This window comes from Pleurodeles waltl, chromosome 10, assembly GCF_031143425.1.
Source record: "Pleurodeles waltl isolate 20211129_DDA chromosome 10, aPleWal1.hap1.20221129, whole genome shotgun sequence".
NCBI classification, from domain to species: domain Eukaryota; kingdom Metazoa; phylum Chordata; class Amphibia; order Caudata; family Salamandridae; genus Pleurodeles; species Pleurodeles waltl.
The window spans coordinates 862546439-862565656 of NC_090449.1; the positions used below are offsets into that span (position 1 = coordinate 862546439).

At 43.1% G+C, this 19218-nt stretch overlaps 1 protein-coding gene across 4 annotated transcripts in view; it reads left to right on the plus strand.

Moving 5' to 3' along the window:
- The first annotated feature begins 2924 nt into the window (after positions 1-2924).
- The window catches only part of OLAH (oleoyl-ACP hydrolase), a 97856-nt gene continuing 81562 nt past the window's right edge, over positions 2925-19218 (plus strand). The window contains exons 1-2 of one of the 4 annotated variants that reach the window (XM_069211585.1): positions 2925-3016; positions 13301-13434. In XM_069211585.1, the coding sequence (XP_069067686.1) occupies positions 2979-3016; positions 13301-13434 (172 nt within the window). In that variant the 5' untranslated portion in view covers positions 2925-2978. Of the gene's footprint in view, positions 3191-3553; positions 3651-13300; positions 13435-19218 lie in introns of those variants that run through there. The other 3 variants (XM_069211586.1, XM_069211587.1, XM_069211584.1) reach the window with 3 other exon arrangements.

Below are 19218 nucleotides of genomic sequence, written 5' to 3' on the forward strand. Positions count from 1 at the left end.
GGGCAAACCACCCACTGTAGAGACTTGAGAGACTCGTGTCGTAGGTGCGGTACTCCCCGTGTCTTCGCCGCCGGCGTTCGTGCTCCTGGTAGAGGAGCAGGAAGACTGTCGCAGGGAGAATTTGGAGTTCCGGCTCCATGGTATCCTGGTTCCTTGTGGTTTGTGTAGAGGTGAGCGTTTTCCCTTCGAAATCCTGTTTCCGCCGTGTTTTTATCCGCGGTGAATCCGCCCCGGAAAAGGTGGCGGATTGGTAGGTTGTGATACTGTGGGCGTTACTTTGCCCTCCGCCTGCCTGTTGGCGGTGACCGCCGCTGTGTTTGTTTGTACCGCCGTGGCGGTCGGAATGTTAAAGTGGCTGTCTTTGCTGGCGGTTTCCGCCATGGTCGTAATTGCAAATTTTTTACCGCCGGCCTGTTGTCAGTCTTACCGCCATTTAACATCGACCTCCAGGGTTGTAATGACCACCTCAGTCTTTTAAATTACACACTCACACCCTCCCCCTAGTAAGATGCCCTCGCACATTGCACACCTATATACCTTATGTAGTTAAATTCTTGGTATTTTCGGTGCACAATCCATTGGACGGTGTGCATCTCTCGGCAGGGGAATTTAAACCCTTTAGGTGTTTTGCTCTCACCAGCTGGATTTTTGGTATTTGGACTCAGTTCTTGAAATACTCTGGATACTCTGTCTGGTGAAGCTGGGTATAGGTGGGTAAGCAATACATAGTTTAAGCATTACTCTTGACTGACCCGTGTATCTTAGGCCAGGCTAGGGGCTGCGGATCTGAACACCCGAGGCGCTACTCGAATACCTTCCATTCAGTTATTGGATGACAAAGCTGGAGTTTCCTGCTTATTAAATCACAATTTACAATCGCGCTATGTAGGGACTTAATAATCTATAATGGGCTTTGCTCTTGAACTTTGCCCATCGAAACTGGAGTTTAAACGCATAACGCATTAGTGTAAGAATGTGCAAAGGCTGCGACCAGCGGGACTTCACACTTGTCCAAATGAAGGTCTGTAATCAGCAATCTTCGTGCGATCTCCGTGAACTCTTTATATTGCTGATCTATTTAATTCACTTTACAGGTTGTCTGGTCCTCTCATAGCAATATTGCATTTACATCAAGGGAAATCTCGTATTAGCATGATACAAATATAGTGTACCTTCGAGAGCAGCTCAGATGCATATTTAAGCTATGTTCTTTCTTGATTGCCTTTTATCAATTTTGTTTTCAGATTGTTGCCTCTTTTGATACCAAACCATGCGAATGTTTTGCATGGAGTCTTTCTTTACAGCACTGGTTGAAATAGAATGTGGCATGTGCATTTATCAAGTCGGTTTTATTGAGCACAGTGTATTCATTTATCTTTTAAAAGACAGCCACTGGTCTTTGGTGATTACTGTTGCCAGAAGGAGATATTGGTCGAGTGGCTAAATTGCAGAATATCTGATCAGGGAACCTGGGATTAAATACGAGGTTCCAAACGTCACCAAAAGGTGTGATAGTAGACAAATTAATTTACTCCACTGTGGCTCATTTCTGCTGACTGTCCAATTTGAGAACACTAAAGTAATTTAGTTAAGGATATACTCTATACAAAAACCTCAAGTGTGTATGTTTTAATAGACTATAATTGTACTTCCAATGTTTTACAGTATTTGCCTTATTTGCAGTGCACATTAAACTGTTCCTAAATTAATGTTCTGATACTTATTTTTAATAGAGGTCAATCCCTGCAGTTGTAATCTAATGTACAAATTGAAACACAAATAATCAAAGAAATGAACTTGGTTAAAACTATGATTTTATTATATAATTGTTGCTCATTGTGCATGTCAAATCTTGTGACTCTGTGGCTGGTGATTTGAGTCTCAGGTCCAGACCATACTCTTGACTCATGTATTCCTCCGCTATTCTTATGAATTTGTTGTCTTGGCTATGCCCAATGTAGTTGGTTACCCCCTCGATATGGCGACTCTCTGTGATATATTTGGATCTGCTACAGCAGCAGCAGAGACTTTCCATTGGCTGCCAACAGACCTGCAAAAAAACTACATTTCCTATCCATTTTTATCACTTGGTTTATTATTTTTTTATGTTCACGTGGTTATAATTCTTTATGGGAAATTAAATGCCATCGTCCTGCTTTGCACTCAGTATGCCTTTGTGCGGTAGTGTGTGAGGTGTGCCTGCCAAGAAGGTCTGGGTGTGTGTATTTATTGTGCACAACCTTGGCTCATTATTTGATTGCCACACAATCAGTTATATTTGTTATCTCAGTTAGATCCAATTGGTTACCTAATGCTTCGGCGCTTGATCTGAAATTTACTTGAATGCAGCAAAGGGTGGTGGAGTTTTGTGGAAACCAATTGAACAATGCACCTCTGTGACATAGACTGTGTTATGTATTTGTTTATGCGTTTATGTAGCACCTATACTAGGTTTTAATTAACTAAACGATAAATGATTCATGTAGAATCGCACAAGTATACTGCAGGGCTTTCTTTCAACTCTCTTCATTCCTTGGTCTGTTGGCGTGTTATCATCAATTACTTACCCTCAACAGTGCATGCTGCATGGGTAAGTGGGTCAGCACACTACAGTCATTAGGTACCTTCATTCTGAGTGTTGGCATGCACACATTCACCTAAAATGTAGCTCTTTCAAGCGATAGGAATGGTGGTCCAGACTACCATTTCATTTTGTCAGGAGTCACACCCAAAAACGTTTGCAATAGGTTATGAAGGCTTGTTCTTCCTTTTCAGAGTACATCCATCACGGTCCTGACTCCGGCTCTTCACTCTTCACAGTGCCGTTACATTCCCGTGTTAACATAATAGCAGACCAGTAACAACTGTGCTTGCAGTGTACCGGAGAGACAGCTGAGGCGCGCCGTGGTGCCGTGAGCCACTAGGTCTATACTTGCGTCACGGTTGCAGGAAGTGAAGCCGTTTTTACGGGTTTACGTATGGCTTCTCAGGGGACAGGGGGCTCTTCAGATAGCAGGTGGGGTGCCTTAAAGCCTTAAGCTTTCGCCTACCAGTGCTGCTCCTTGCTTGTCTTCTGTTGCGATATCTCGGCGATGCTCTTCCTACACCCTGACCTCCTTTCCAAGTGCACGGAGGAACATTACTTCAACGTTTGAAGCTTACGAAGTGTTTTTTTCAAATTAACCAGCAAGTACACATCCCTGCTTTTCTTTGACTTACATTTCTGCGACCATGTTTAGTCAAAGCAAAAATAATTTATGGCTCAGCGAGCCCCACTGTTTAAAATGACAGACTTACTTCAGCCACTATCTTGTTGCATTGATTCTCGGGTTCCTGCACCGCTAATGTATAGTTTTCCAGCATTCCTTCTATAATATTATGCGAGAAAAGTCTATAGACGTATTATTGATTAAGAACCAATTGCCAAAACTATTGAATGTGCTTATTCAAAACTATTGAATGTGCTTATATTTCTCTGTATTTTAATGTATTCATTCAGATTGAGTGTGCTTTGTTTGTCAGTTATAATAATTCACGTTACAATTAAACACGTCCTTGGTTATTTTCCCCACCAATAAATGGTGAATGACATCAGCGTATGTGGCTTCTTCTGACAGAAACGTCTTCCAGCCTTCACTTGCCATATTCAGGTACACAAAGGTCTTTGACCCCTATAGATGCATGTATGTGTCTGCTAACGCGTCCCTTTATGATAATTTATTACGCATCAGGACTCGTTTTAGGCCAATGAATCTTTTGACCCAGTTGAGGGACACCTTAGGACGAGATAGCTAATCAATATGTCAATCAATACGTCAATAATATCATCAATATTTATCATGACAATACATTTCACTTTAGTCAAAGTCATTAATCAATTCAAGATTCTACCATGACCTTGCAGCCATGAATAACCACACCAGTTTAGTAGAATTTTATGAGTTTTATTCCCTATTGATTACAGATCTAAATGCAGATACGTTGATCTCAACACCAGGAAACATAATAGCATAGTCACGATATGGCAACTTTGGTAAGATTTCATTAAAGCGAGAATCACAAACATCAGAACATAACACAGCGTGAACATAGATCAAATTTAGCAGAGTGTCAATAATGCGTCAGTTCAACAAAGCATAGATTCAGTTGTTTGTCTATTTGCGTCAGTTTAGTGAACACCTGTCCTAACCACTGATTAGCATTAGCATGTTGGGCTTCATGCAAACGATTTAGAACACCAATTTGCAAAACATCTAACTATGGTCTCTGTCAAAAAGTAAGCAGTTGGTACCTAGAAAGGAAAAGCAAACAGACAAATCACAATTGCATTGTCATAATTACCCTCCAAAGTTTAGGTCAGCGCACAGGTTTAGTCTTCGTCTTCAGGACATCAGTCAATTCGCCATCAGTCAGAACTCAGCTCCGGGGCAAAAGGGCACTTCCCTCATAAGGAGGTAAAGTGTAAAATGAACAATTCTAAGGGTGAGGATGGTTTTAAGTAAACCAACAAGTCACCAAACAGAGTGACAGAGTTTCTGGATAAAATCAATAGCATTCCCTACCTAATTCTAAATGGCTTCTTGTGTCATGGGTTTTTATCCCTTTTTCATTGTACATTCCCCCAAAGTTCTATTGGACATTTGTTATACCCCACTATCTTTAACCTATCAGAAAACACACTAGGTCACCTACTCTTTCACCCTATATTGATTTACAAGTCTCTGATTGGTTGTCCTGTTCGATATCTTCAGAGGTGGCACGTCCGGTATGATTTATTCTTTCTGTAATTCTTTGCATATCTTTTGGTCAGTAGCTCCATTGTCTTCACCAGTTTGAATGACCTTGTACATTACATTAATCTACACTGTTTCATTTTGTTTTAACATTATTCTGCAAACAAGGAAAAGTTGAGGGAACGTATCTAGTATGGTTACATTCGTCTTCTAGTTTGAAGAAAAAACATACGGGGTCATGTCCTTTTGTGAGTCAGCACACTGCAAGATAGAAAAATACATTTAATATGAGAGCCAAGCAGCTAAGCTCCGGCTCATGCTAACTTAAGGCCTATAAGGATTTCAGCACAGATTCAATAACGTAATCATTTAGTTAAACATAATATAAACATTTTAGTCATCATTTTTAGTCTATGTTTTCATTGGTAGCCACTCCCGTGGTCACATTTCAGGTGCATATTCAAGCAAAATTACTAATACAGTTTCTAGGTGGCATTATCACACATTAATTCATAAACATTTAATGTTAATATAGATTATATAAGCTACGCTCTCTCATGTCTATTGGAATTATTAAAGTGTAAATATAGTTGACAAGCAATAGAGCGCTAAACACAGTCAATCGATTGTGGAGTGTGTGTAGTCTGGAAGGGGGTTCTAGTCTGATTGACCAGAGATGTCTAGCAAAGCACCAGCATTTATAGACTTTGCATGAAGTGCTCCTTGAAGCGGCGTTTCACCTACTTTCTAAAATAGAGGTCAGGAGAGCCAATCTCTTTGAGATATTGTTCCACAGAGTTGATGCTAAAAAAGTATTATTTCCTTGTATTTTTTGGCATCTTTTTGTTTTGCAGTCTGGTGGTGTAATGAGTACGTGTGTTACATTGGCCTCCCTCACAGCCAATGGTATTAAGACTGACCTTGAGCAGCGAACGCCCATCCTGCTGCCGAATTCTCAATTGCTGTGAATGTGGCTCAGCTGATCCATAAAGATCAACCGCAAATTGAAAGTTTTTGGTTATCAAGGACATCCAAAACCAGTATAGACAGGTGGAACCCTGGTGGATAGTTTGGCTGGTGTTTATAAATTACATGTCATGAGATTACCTTTTGGTTTCCAGTATGTTAACAGCTTTCATGCCTGCAGTCTTGTGAGACGGCCCTTTTGAGAATACTGAAGGTTAGGAATTTGAATCCATGCTAGGCAGAATCAGCCTTATATATTTCTGAAGTTGCTAAATTGAATATATTAAATTGGCTATTTGTAACATCTGTCACTTACAGTGCTTAGATGCGGTAGCAGTGCTATATGACATACTATACAAAAATAAGTTACAAGCTATTCTTATGTCGCTGCGAAACGGCAGAGCTCTAAATGTACCTCAATGTTGTGTTGTTAGCATTTTCAACCCATTTACTATACGGGACGCTCACTTTTCGTGAAATGTTGAATCTGTATGGATGCAAAAAACTAGAACCAGAATGGATGGCGAAGTACACCATGGAGATGGAAGGAGCCAATGTAAAGGCTTCTATTCAGGGAAGAGGCTGTAAGACAAAGGACCAGCTGAGCGTAAGATGCATTTGATGTGCCAAAAAAGAAAAAAAATACATTTACTCTTTAGTTAGCTGGAACCCTGTGGATTCTTGAGGATAAAAGGTAACAGGATTGAGAGACAAGGTAAGATTTAATCCCTTTGACAGCAGGATATAGACAGTAGCTTACTAACACATGAAAGGGAGCATCATGGCCACTTCACACATGCTCTTTTTGCGTAAGCGCTGTCTTTAGCGACACTGGCACATTGTATGCTTGCTTTGGGACTTGTATTTTGTTACGTCACAAATGATGTATATTCAGCTTTCTCCCGACTACAACACGCACATAACACCAGTGGGGTAGGTGTTATTCCTTACACCAGATGCGTGAATTAGCTTGACAAAACTGTAATGGTACCCTAATTGCTGCATTCCTATAAGCTGGGTGGGACATGCATTGAAAAGGGGACCATTGACCTAATGGCATAAATTATCAGTCATTTCTCTCTTTCTCTTCATGTATGATCCCGATGACTGTGTCGAGCTGTCAAACTCCGCACTGCTGTTTATATTGAGGGGATATAATTAGAAATGTTAGTTAAAGGGGTGCAGGAAGGAGTTGGATGATTTGGGATAGGTTTTTGTGAATGGAATTGAAGCATTGTGTCAAAGTCCTAGTAATAGCTAGTTGCTGCTGCATCGAGCGGAATCATAAGGTCAGAAGTGCTAGCTGGTATGCTCTAGGCAGAATTCGGTTACTGTGTTTGATTTGCGGTATCGTGCACTTTGGTTGCTGAGTGACTGGTCAACTATGAAGTGGCATGTCCACGTTTGGGGTCTGTGTTAAGCCCCCTGCATTTACTCTTCAGAAACATACTTATGGTATTGCCATGCCCACTGTTGGATATAGTGTTTATGCACAAGAATACAATGGAGGTACATGTTTTGGCTGTAGTAGGTACTTTCTAATGGATATATTAATTTTACCTTTTGTTATGGACACTAATGTATCCCAACTAAAATGCCATAAAACAAAAATGGAATACATGTACCAGAATGTAGAGGCAGTTTAACATTACATTTCGTATGTTAGTCATTGAAGTACCATGCCTCATTGGTGAGTCCACTGATACTTTTAACAGATGTGAATCACCCTGCACCTTCTGTATAAAGTCTATGCTAATCTGAGGTTATATGTTACAATCCCAGCAAAGCCAACCATTGGACATCCTCGCTATTAGTAATATATTAAAATTAGGCATCTCTGATCAAGAGGATGGCTAAGCTAGCAGTCAAGTTAGGGTGGACACCTTTCCCACATTGTGCAGGACGTATTGAAAAGGATTTAACACTAAATTATGCATGTGCAAATTATAATTTTGCCATTAAAGTTTTGCGATGGTGACTTAGTTTGCAGCGTTGCAAAGCTTTCACCTTTGCAAAATTTTGCCTGTAAGTGAAAATTGTCACTAACGTTTTTTTGGGAGAGTGTTCCCACAAAACCTTTTGCAATAAATTCCTACCACTAATAGAGGGATTTCAGGGGAGGGCCGTTCCGCAAGGCGGACCAGTCAAGGGCCCACACACAACGCCTATCTTGGGCAGAACAGTAGCCCATGGAAGGCAATAAGACCACGAAAATGGTGCACCCGGATTGGCGGGTGTACTTCAAACTACCCAATACGGACACACCATGTTAGGGTACGAAAGGGGCGCGGAAGGCACCCATACATTCTACTACAGAGCTAACGGGCAGCGAGAATAACACCAGAAGACTGTTCAGAAGTATTGTTCCAGCATTCCAGTTGAAATGGCCAAAAAGGCCAGGGACAGATTGACAACGCGATGGAACAGGTAGAGAAGCCAGGGAACAGCCATAAGTGGTAGACAGTAACACAGGAAATGGTGCAGAAACAGAGCAGGATAAGGACAACCCCTCGGATGGTGCTACAAGGGCCAAAGAGAAAGCAGTTGAGGGTAATACTACAACAGAGACTGGGCCAGACCCCACAAAAGCATGGTGAGGCGGCGGAGCTCAGAAAAGTGGAGAAGGCAAGCTGGTGAGCAAGTATATCAGGCCATCTCCCTGTGACCCCCAGTAATGGCCAGAGAGACAGGCCGAGCTAGTATGATCCTCCTAACAGTCAAGGAACGTATATGGTTTAGTTAATTTATTGATACCTTTTACTTGCTTGAGGTCTGCCGTGCCGGTTTAGATCTGACCGTGCAAGACAAAAAAGGATGAGGATAGGCGGGGCAGGAGCACGCCAAGAGTTGAAAGGTCCATAGAATATCGACTTAATGTCTTTTGTACCCTGACTAGAGTGTTTGTGGAAACATTCCCTGAAAGTGTGGCAGCACTGTTCTTGCATGAACAGCGTGTGAACGCGGCACACCAAAAATACTAAGGTGAGGCCTGGCTATGTTACAACAAAGGTTTTCAAGGAGAAGAGGCAAATATGGCCTATCATCGAATGGGACCAGCAAGATTTAGAAGGGTTCACTAATCACATGGTGGCAGCAAGGTAAGGGGTAGGCGACAGGGAACATAGCTTTCACCAGACACGGAGCAAAGTAAAGACAGAGGGGTTTCAGCAACACAGCAAGGCCAAAATGCAAGCAGGGGACACATGGGGCAAAATCAAAATCCTCACACTGGAAGTATGACAAAGATGATTGCAGGTGGGGAAAATCCTGCAAATTTAAGCATAGCTGTGGCAACTGTGTGGGGGCCCACCCGGCAATTGATTGCAAAAAAGCAAAGGGAATCCAGAAAGGAAAGAGCACAGCAACAAAAAATTGAACAGAATAAGGACAAGGGGGGACCCCAGGCACCGGCGACCCTCTTTGCTAACAAACATTTTGGCTTCATACCGCAAAGTAAAGGACAGGCAACTACTAATTGACGATCTCAGGCGGGGCTTTCCCATCCTTACAGAGACCCCTTGGAGCTCTGCCTGTGCAAGAATTTAAAATCCTTGAGGGATAACCAAACAATGGCCAGGCAGAGGTGCTCGCACTGGGCAGGGTGGCAGTTTCCTACCCTCAACCCAATGGCCACATTTGTAGTATCACCACTGGGGGTGGTCCCCAAAAAAAGAGGAAGGCAAATTCAGGCTGATCCATCATCTATCATATGCACCAGGTGAGTCTGTTAATGACTGGCTAGCACAGGACAGCTGCTCAGTGTCCTATCCAACAGTGGACGATGCCAGAGCGGCAGGGAAGGCTGCCTTACTGGCAGGACAGACATAGAATCTGCCTTCTGCCTATTGACAGGTTTTCAGTTGGACGAGGCATTCTTTTATGACAGATGCATGCCAATGGGATGCGCCATCTCATGCTCATATTTCAAAATCTCTAGCACATTCTTAGAGTGGGCAATAGGTGAGCATTGCAAGAAGGTCTGGCTCACCCACTAGATAGACGATTTTCTCTTCATTTGGACACAGGGTACAACAGAAGCCTAGGATATACTGCAAGGGTTTCAGGAGCTCGCAGGATACCTGGGGGTGCGGCTGACGCAGGAAACGACAGAGCGCCCAACAGCATGCCTGTCATTTCTAGGGATAGAGTTAGACACTCTGGACGGGGTCTGCAGAATGCCACAAGCTAAGGTGTGCAAGCTGAAGCGAGCAATAGGAGACTCGCTAGAAAGAAAGAAGGCAACGCTGGGCGACCCGCAACATCTCATTGGGCGGCTCATCTTTGCAGGCAGGGTAATTCCAGCAGGTAGACTTTTTGAAAGGAGATTAGCATGGTTATGCAAGGGCATGACAGAGACACATCACAGGGTGAGAATCACACGAGGGGTGAGGAAGGACCTTAAACAGTGGCTTTCCTTCCTCTGGACAATCATTTGGAGAGACCCATGGTGACACCAGAGCACTTTGAACTATTTATCAACACAGCCGGGGGGAAGCTTTCCTGGCAGTCCTGGGCACAAGTGGTACGCGGGCCGCTGGCCACCATCCTGGGTGTAGAATGGTAAGGCAAAAAACATGACCCTCCTTGAACTTTTCCCCATTGTAGTGGGCTTTTCTCTATGAGGGGAATGGCTAACTAACAAACAGATCACGCTGTGGTCGGATAACCAAAGGGTGGTACAAGTGGTAAATTTAGGCACTACGCATTGCCCGGCAGTGGTACGTTAGTGGAATGTGAACTCAAAAGAAATATAGCAGTGATGGCGAGACACATATCAGGATGTGATAATGCAGTGGCTAATGCTCTGTCTCGCTTTCAGTGGCAGTGTATAAGAGAGGTAGCTCCTCAAGCAGATCCCACGGGGACCCCAATACCAGAGACGCTGTGGGAGCCAGTCAACCCGACTTGAACCTTCTGATGGACAATGCACTAGCCAGCAAAACACCAGCACGATATCATAAGTGTTAGGGAACCTTTCAAGGGGTTACCGGCGTGTCAAGTTAGGGCACACTTTCTGAAACAGATGTTCGATGTGTAATTAATTGGGCATTTAAAGACGGTAGAGCACACACTTGGGCACAGCTCACATTAGTGGCCTATTAGTGGCAAAGTTTGCGTCTGGGATAGACCCCACCAAGTCATTCTTTTGCAAGGCAGCCAGGAAGGGGTTGGGTAGAACAAGGCCGGGGCATCTGCATCTCGGGGCACAAACTCATCATGTTCAAGGCATCCTTTACTCTTGCCTTTTTTGGAACCTATGGCATAAGCAAAATTGTTGCTCCCTCCAAATCCGATCCTGGGATACCATGCCTAAGGAGGAGTGATTTGCTTATGCACAAACATCACATGATCCTCCACCTGCAGTTATCCAAGATAGACCAAACAGGAAAAGATATACACTTTAGGCTGGACTGCATAGAGAACGTAGCATGCTGTCTGGTTTGTTGCATGAGGGCTTATACATTGCCAGGGATGCCCAAGGGGTCCCCCCTGTTCTGCCACAAGGACGCAGCATTTCTCACCCGTTTCCAGTTCATAGCCGTTCTTAAGATGGCCCTGGCCAAAGCAAGGCTTCTGCCTGACAGATTCGGATCACACTTTTTTCAGACTGGCACCTCAACTATGGCAGCAGCAAAATGTCTGGGGGAAGATCATATAAAAAAAAAGATAGGTCAGTGGTCATCGGATGCCTACACACGCTACATCTGGCTTCTAAAAGTTGTGTCATTTCTTTCCAACAGGCCCGAACAACTGCACGAGCAGGCTCTGGTTACATCACATGGGCACAATAGTGGGCAGCAGCTTGAAAGGAGTATGGACTAGTTTGGCTCAAGAGCACAGATGTAACTTGGCTGGGAAGGCCAGGTATGAGGTGCGCCCATCTAATACCCGATGTGGAACGACCTCTTGGAAGCATTAATGTCTGGCTTGACGGCAATATCGCAGTTGCTGCACCCGTCTGACCTCCTATGGTCAGAGATCATAGTTAGCCCGCACTGGAGGGGGGCACAGGACCAGGGGGCCCTAGAAAGATCCAGATAGAAACTGAACATATCCATGGCAAAAACCTGTAGGGCAAACTCTTGGGGTTTGGTGAGGCATGGGTTCATTAACTGAAAATACCAGGATACTACGGACAGGATGGGGTGCATGTGTTGGAAGTTGACATGGACATGTTCCTTCTGAAGCTAGTAGGAGCCCTGGAACTGTAGGTTTTGGTTTGGATGGAACTGCCTGTGGTCGGAAAACCACAGGGTGGCGGAATTAAATTCAGTTTGGCCGGAAGACAAAAGCCTAAAAGAGGCCTGCTCAAACATGGTCCTTGGGATTCCTCATGGCGGGGACAAAGGGGAGCAGGCAAGGTCCTGGGGATGCTTCAGGGACAAGGAGAGCAGACAAAGGAGCCGCAGGGGGTCAGCAGTGGGCGGCCACGACAGTTATAACTCGGAAGTTCATAGGGACCACCCATCGGTAACAAGATGGGGAGCCAAGTTGCCACCAAATACTGTGTAGCAGACCTTGAAGGACATTCCGGAATGAGGCTGTGCTGGACCAGCACCATGAACAGAGTGACAGTCAGACGGACGATCTTGAACTTAAAGGGTGATGCCTGGGGTATTTGATGACCAATTTATGAAATGTTGATGCGCCATGTAATTCTAATTCTCTCCTTTTGTGTTAATAAACATCGGCCAATTGTTATTCCAAAAAATGTCTCCCTCGTATTTATGAGCCCAAGTTGGGGATCTCGGGAGTCACTGTTTGGATGTGAAGTCCTTGCCCAAACGGTAGGGGTTCGCAGTGGCAACATCTACCTTTGCAGGATTTTTCCCTTTACATTTTGTTTAGAAGGCCTCGCAAAAAAACTTAAAAGGCTTTTAATGTTTCGAAAAAAACAATTGTGAGGTTTGCAGACGAAAACATTACCATCTTTGCACCCCCCCTTCCCTGCACCTTATTCCATCGCATTAGTGAAATTTTGTTATGAATTTGAGAAACACTAACACTTTTTTCGAGCCTCTCGACAGCAAAGCAGTTGACATGAAACTAGTGGTCATAACTAAGATTACTAGTACAGGGGTAAGGGGATTATGTAAGACTAGCACAGAAGGGCAGTATAACTCGGGGGTACTTGACAGTATAAAAGTCAATATCCTTGACTTCCTCCACACCCAGGCTGAGTTTTAGCCACTGTCAGAAACCTGGATTGCCTCTGGCAAGATTCCGAAAGTTAAAAGGCATTGTACATATACAATTAAAGTAATTTCCCTATAAAGAATATATGGGTCACATAGGGTCCATGACAAAACTAAATAGTTGAGTTATCGAAGATGATAGGTGCAGTAATTAAATGGCTACCATCTGTTTGGGGTTACCATGTTATGTAAATGAGACATCCCATCAACAGTAAAAGTCTAAAAGGAATTTAAATCAGTACAAATTGCAAAGGATTTTAGGATTCCTGTAAGAACACTCTGCTTTTCAGATGTTGTTTTCCTATATTGCTTAGCAGAATTGCAAAGATGGGCATATAAAGTTTTTATATGTATCATATTTCCAAAAGTCATCTGCAGTTTTTAATACATGTACTTTTGTCACAGGAAAATGGATAAACTTGTGACCTGCTTCTATAGAAGGCCTGATGCTGTTTCCAGACTCATCTGTTTTCCCTGGGCTGGCGGTGGCTCTATACATTGTGCACAGTGGGGCAAATTGTTTGACAGTTCAATAGAAGGTGAGTTCATGTTAATGAAAGTCGATATTTAAGCATGCAGAACCTTTAGGCTTCACCACTTGGCCGGATTATTGGCTCCATAAGCATTCTGTAGTTCAAATGAATAAAAACAGATTTTCTAAAAATAACAAATAGTAGGTGTTAGAAATGGGGTCTTTAGTTGACAGTCAGGTTACCCCCTGTTCAAGCAAGGACCATCTCTCTAGTCAGGGTAAAAGAGAATCACCATCAGCTAACCCCTGCTTACACCCATGGTAGCTTGGCAGAGCAGTGGGCTTAAATTCAGAGTGCTAGGTGTAAAGTATTTGTACCAAAACACACACAGTAACTTAATGAAAACACTACAAAATGACACAACACCAGTTTAGAAGAATAGGAAATATTTATCTAAACAAAACAAGACCAAAACAACAAAAATCCACAATACACAAGTCAATATATCAATTAAAAATCAAAAATAGTCTTTAAGTAGTTTCAAACACACGCTAGCGCTGAGTCTAACAGTAGGCAGACAAATTTGATATTCTGTGTTCAATTTACACCTTTTTGTGTGCTCAGAACTACATTTTTGGTGCACAGCAGTCAGACCTGGCATTAACAGGCTTGTGATCTGTGGGGCAATAGAGCCACAGATAAACTTTTATTCTGAAAGAAGACCCAGGAATATGGTGGGTTTTTAGTGGTAGTTTATTGCTCGTAAGGGTATACTGACATTTAGATGGAGGAGCTAAGTGACATTTGGCAAGTTAATAAAAATTCAGAAAGGTGTAGCTGGGGTTCAGTTCAGTTCATAATCTTTATTTGGCTATACCGGAGTAAGCCATAAAAGTGCATAATAAAATACAATTGAACAGTAATACATGAAACAAGGAGCTCATAAAAAGGTTGGGAAGTAAAATTTAAAATAGATAAAATACAGTTGGTGCTTAAAACAAATTTCAGAGTGCAGTAAGACTTTTCCTGACATGAATTGCTTTTAGGATATAGTTTGCCACCCTATAGCATACATTCAGGGAGTCTAAGGCTAACATGAGTTCCAGTGCTTCCTGAGAAGTTATTATATTAAGTACATTAAAAAGTGGTTTAAGATAAGTGATTCTAAGATGTTCCAAGAATTTACAGAATAGGACAAAATGCAAAGTGCTTTGTTTGCTAACTGCATCATAAGGGCATTTATCTGTCTCTAGAGGGCAATGCCTAGTTTGAGGAAATGCTACTAGGTGGTGCACAATACCCAGTCTTAGTCTAATTAACACAAACCTGTGCTGCATGTTGGTGACTATGGAAAGATAACCAAACCTACTTGCATCTAATGAATAAGACAAGTAAAGACCAACAGTGCTTTTAGTAGATTCAGTTAGCTTCCTTGCGTTCTCCTTAAATATCATAAAAGTGTCCTTGATAGATTTTTTTTTTTATTATGACAGCACATCCTCTGGATTATCTTTTATAGATCTGTTAAAAACAGATTTAAAGGAGGATTCAATTAAAGCTATCCAGGGTAAACACATGGCATTGTACAGTTTCATACAGTCTAGTATAAGCTCTTTAGTAAAACCAGTGGCCTCCTTAGACCATATAGTATGCCATAAAAGCAGGGGTCTCACCTGTAGCACATGTTCCAAATAATTTAAGCCCATTTCTTGATGCGTGATCCAATTAGAGGCTGATGTGGGTAGACATAACATGCGTTTTAGGAAACAATTCTCCTCTAATTGTAGGGGAGCGCTTTTGGTGTAACCCCACACCGCGGCACCATACGCAACTGTGGAAGCAACATTAGCCCTATAAATGTCCAACATGGTACCTATGGGGCGACTCCCTAGTTTACTAGCAAATCTGAATATAGCACTTGAATTTCTTATAAGTTTGTTCCTACCCGAACAAACCAGCTGGTCCCACTTTCCAATTGCTAGAAAATAATACCCCAAATAGTTAAAGCAGTTGACAGTGCTAATCTCCATATTCTGAATATAAAAACTTCTGCATTTCTTTACCTTCTTGCCACAGGCCATAGTAAATGTTTTGGATTTATTGATCATCATACCCTTAGATGACATGAACTGTTCAAATCCACACATTAACATCTGGAGCCCCATGGGTGTTCTGGAGATCAGGACAACATCGTCTGCATAAAGTAGGGCAGGCACCGGACGTCTGGCCACCTACGGGGGATCGACCTGTAAACCCTGCAAATGTTTAACTACCCCATTAAGGTATAAAGAGAACAATAACGGGGCAAGGACGCAACCTTGGCGAATACCTCTACCTATCTTAAAAGAGGTGGTGCATTCTCCAAGTTGGTCAAAACGAGTTTTGCATGTCAGATCTCTATACAGGAGAGCCAAAAAATGGATGATATACCTGGGCGCGCCTAACTCAATAAGAGTAGGCCATAAGAGAGCATGTTCTACTAGGTCAAAAGCACTACTGAGGTCTGCAAAACATAGGTATAGGGCACCTTTTTATCCTTGGTATACTTTCCTATAATTAGGTCTAGGTTAACACATTGCTCTATGATTCCCAGACCTTTCCTAAAACCAAACTGTACCGGTGATAAGATGTTATTTCTATGACCCAGTCATTTAATCTTTCCAATATAATTGTACTAAATGTCTTCAGTCCAGCAGAGAAATTGGTTGATAGTTTTTAGGGTTGGCCTTATCTCCCTTCTTATATATTGGTATAATAATGGATGTGTACCATGTCAGCGGGATGTCCCCAGATATGGCCAAATTGAATATTCCAGTCAAAATTGGTACCCCAAAAAAATGTTATGTTTAAAGACATCCACTGGAACACCATCCTGGGGCCTTGCCTTCAGCATCAGGTAAGATAGCAGAGTGAACCTCATCTGTAGTGATCTCTAAAAAGAAAAAAGGTTGACCCAGCTCGATCTGCCCGGTTATATCTACGACCCATTTCCTTCCTTGAAAACCTCTGAGTAGTGGGCCACCCATGTTACACAGTCCTACACTTGAGCCCAGATGTGATGGCATCCATTCTGAAAGGAAGGGGGCATTAATGGTTTCCCAAAACAGTTTGATATTATTAGTCTCTGTTGCCAGGGCTAGTTTGGACCATGCCTCTTCCCTTAATTCCTTTTTCCTTTGTTCCTGTGTCTTCTTATATTTTATTAGAAGGGACTTAATTACTATTGGGTCTCTAGGAGATGTCTGCAGGGCTAGTTTAAGATTCCTCCTAGCTTTCGTGCAGGCCTGGTCGAACCACCCCTTTTTATGCAAAGGTTGTCTATGTTGTGAACTGTAGGTCAGGAGCCCTTGTATATAAGTGGTGATTGTGTCAAAACATCTTAATAACATAGGTACCTCAATATCCTCCTGTAGGCAGTAACCAGTTCATTTGGGCAGCCACATGTAACATCCCACAGAATATCAGAAGGCTCAATATCTTCCCATTTGCGGCTCACCCGTGGTCCTACGTACTTCGATCCGATTTGAGGTAGTATAAAACACATCCCTTGGCCCCCAGAAGGACGTAGGGAGGATAATCGGATCATGATCACTAAGAAGGGTCAGCTCAGTATAGGGTGTGTCGCGGCCATTTAGTGCAAAGGATGACAAAATAATGTGGTCTATGACGGAGGATGAGTTGGGGCCCCTATGAGTTGGGATTATTATGTCGGAAACTCCGTGCTTACGTTCCATAAGCGTTAAGTCAAAAGTGGACAGCATCAAATTAAGGGCTTCTCTATACTCATTGTGGCAAAGATGGTCAAATCCTGTCCCATCGGGGGCAGTAAGTCCACAGGACCGAGGAGAGGTGTGGGTGCAAGGCTGGATATTAAAATCCCTGGCCCAAATAATAATGGGATTGGAGCTGATGGGGTATAGAAACGTATTTAGGCTTTGATTCAGGGCGTGGGCAACCCTTACATTGGGTGGCGTCAAAGATGTTATTATGGTAGTTAATTATAACCATATTTAGCTTATTCTTGTACTAAAGCCACAGCAATTGGAAATGTGTGGTCTCCATAAAGGTTTTTTTAACCACTACAGGGAGTTTATTAGAAATAAGCACCTTGGCCCTCCCAGATGGCGATGGCATAGCTGGCAGTGAGTGTGAGCTAAATCCATGCACATAGGCAGGTGAGGTACACCAGGATTTTTGGATGCTAACCACATCTAGCTTACTGATTAATGAATCCCAGTCTTCAGTCTCAGTTTTGCCACATAGGCCCTGCACATTCCATGTAGCAAAATAGTGGCACCAAATGGTGTTATCGACAGGCTCCTGCTTCCCTGATTGTTCCCTACCAAAGCTTACTGCGTTTGGAGCTACTTCAATTGGTTCCACATCCCCATTTTCTGTTGTATCCCCAACGCCCTTGTCATCCTTGTCCTGCTGGACTAATAATATCCTGTTAGGGCTCGTAGCCATCTTATGTATGGCTGTTTCCTCTGCCCTTAACCTCCTCCTTTCGCAGGCTACAGACCTCTTGCATAACAGCCAGTCATTATCTGACAATGAACTTAATGTCGGCTATTTATTGTTTTGTAGTAACGGAGTGGTAAAGTGTGCATTATTAATGGGATCGGGCCTGGGTATGCCAATATAGACCGTGGCAGCATACAGGGCACGGATCTACATCCTGACAGGCCCGGTTGCAAATGTCTATAAAATATACCTAGCGGGAACAATTCAGAGGAGCTTCTATCTTGGGGGCAAAAAGAGGCCCTGCACAGGGTATCCCTCACCATCCAGGGGTTTCTGAAATTAATAATTACACAATCCCCCCCATGATCTTTCCCAAAGGGGCTCACCCACCCTACTCTCCGGGCTAGGATTATATGGTGGGCATCATTCATTGAGAAAAGATTGTTCTGCGCCAACCAGTACATAACCTTATTCTTCAGGTCACCCATTTGCTCACTCTGATCAGACCATAGAGGGGGGACTTTGGTCATGATTATAACATAGGGGCAAGACTCAGGGGGTAGATTAACAATAGGCAGTTCTTCTCTTACGTGTTGGCGGGCGGAGCCATTTTTCATGGGGTTCGAGGAGAAGTGTCCTGGAGCTGCAAGGTTTGGTATCGGATGTGGGACATCTGGAGTGGAGCCCGGTGGTCTGCTCTTAAAGGCCATGTGCCACCCACTAGGATGATCAATATTTTGGGCCACCCTTGGTTGACTAGGATGGACTCTACTTAGGGCCTCCCTTTTCTGCCCTTGTATAGGGGCCCCGGGATTAGTGCTCAATACAGTTAATTGCGGATCTAAGGTATCTGTGCCCTATGATACATGTGAATGACCTGTCACATTAGGAGTAGTATTCTGTATCACAGGGTTCTTGGGGTTAAGGGAAAACGTTGGCAAGGGTAGTTTCTGGCAGATTTCCAGAATGTTTCCCACCTCCTCTTCCAATTTATCCAGCTTTGTATAGATAGGTTTAAGCAGGTTATCAAGGAGGAATGTGAGATCTTTCCAGTCAGTAGATGACATATTTTCACCCATGGTAGGGCCCAGGTTAATATTTCTTTTTATAATGGGTGACTGACTTTGAGTTGTGGGGTTTTTACTTGTGGGGGTCATTGGCTCTATCTGGGAATCTCCATTCATCAGATACACTGTGTCAGCTGAGGGGTGAATAACTGATGTATATTCATGTGGTGCTAAAGTTCCCCCATCCCATCTCCCAATCCAGCTGCCCCCAGGGCTGAGTGTCTTTCCACGAGGTCAGTTTCCTTTGAGATTAACCCTACCACTCTAACTAGGAAGGAGTCAACTGTTGTGCAGGCAGGTTCCGTCTCTGCCTTCTGTC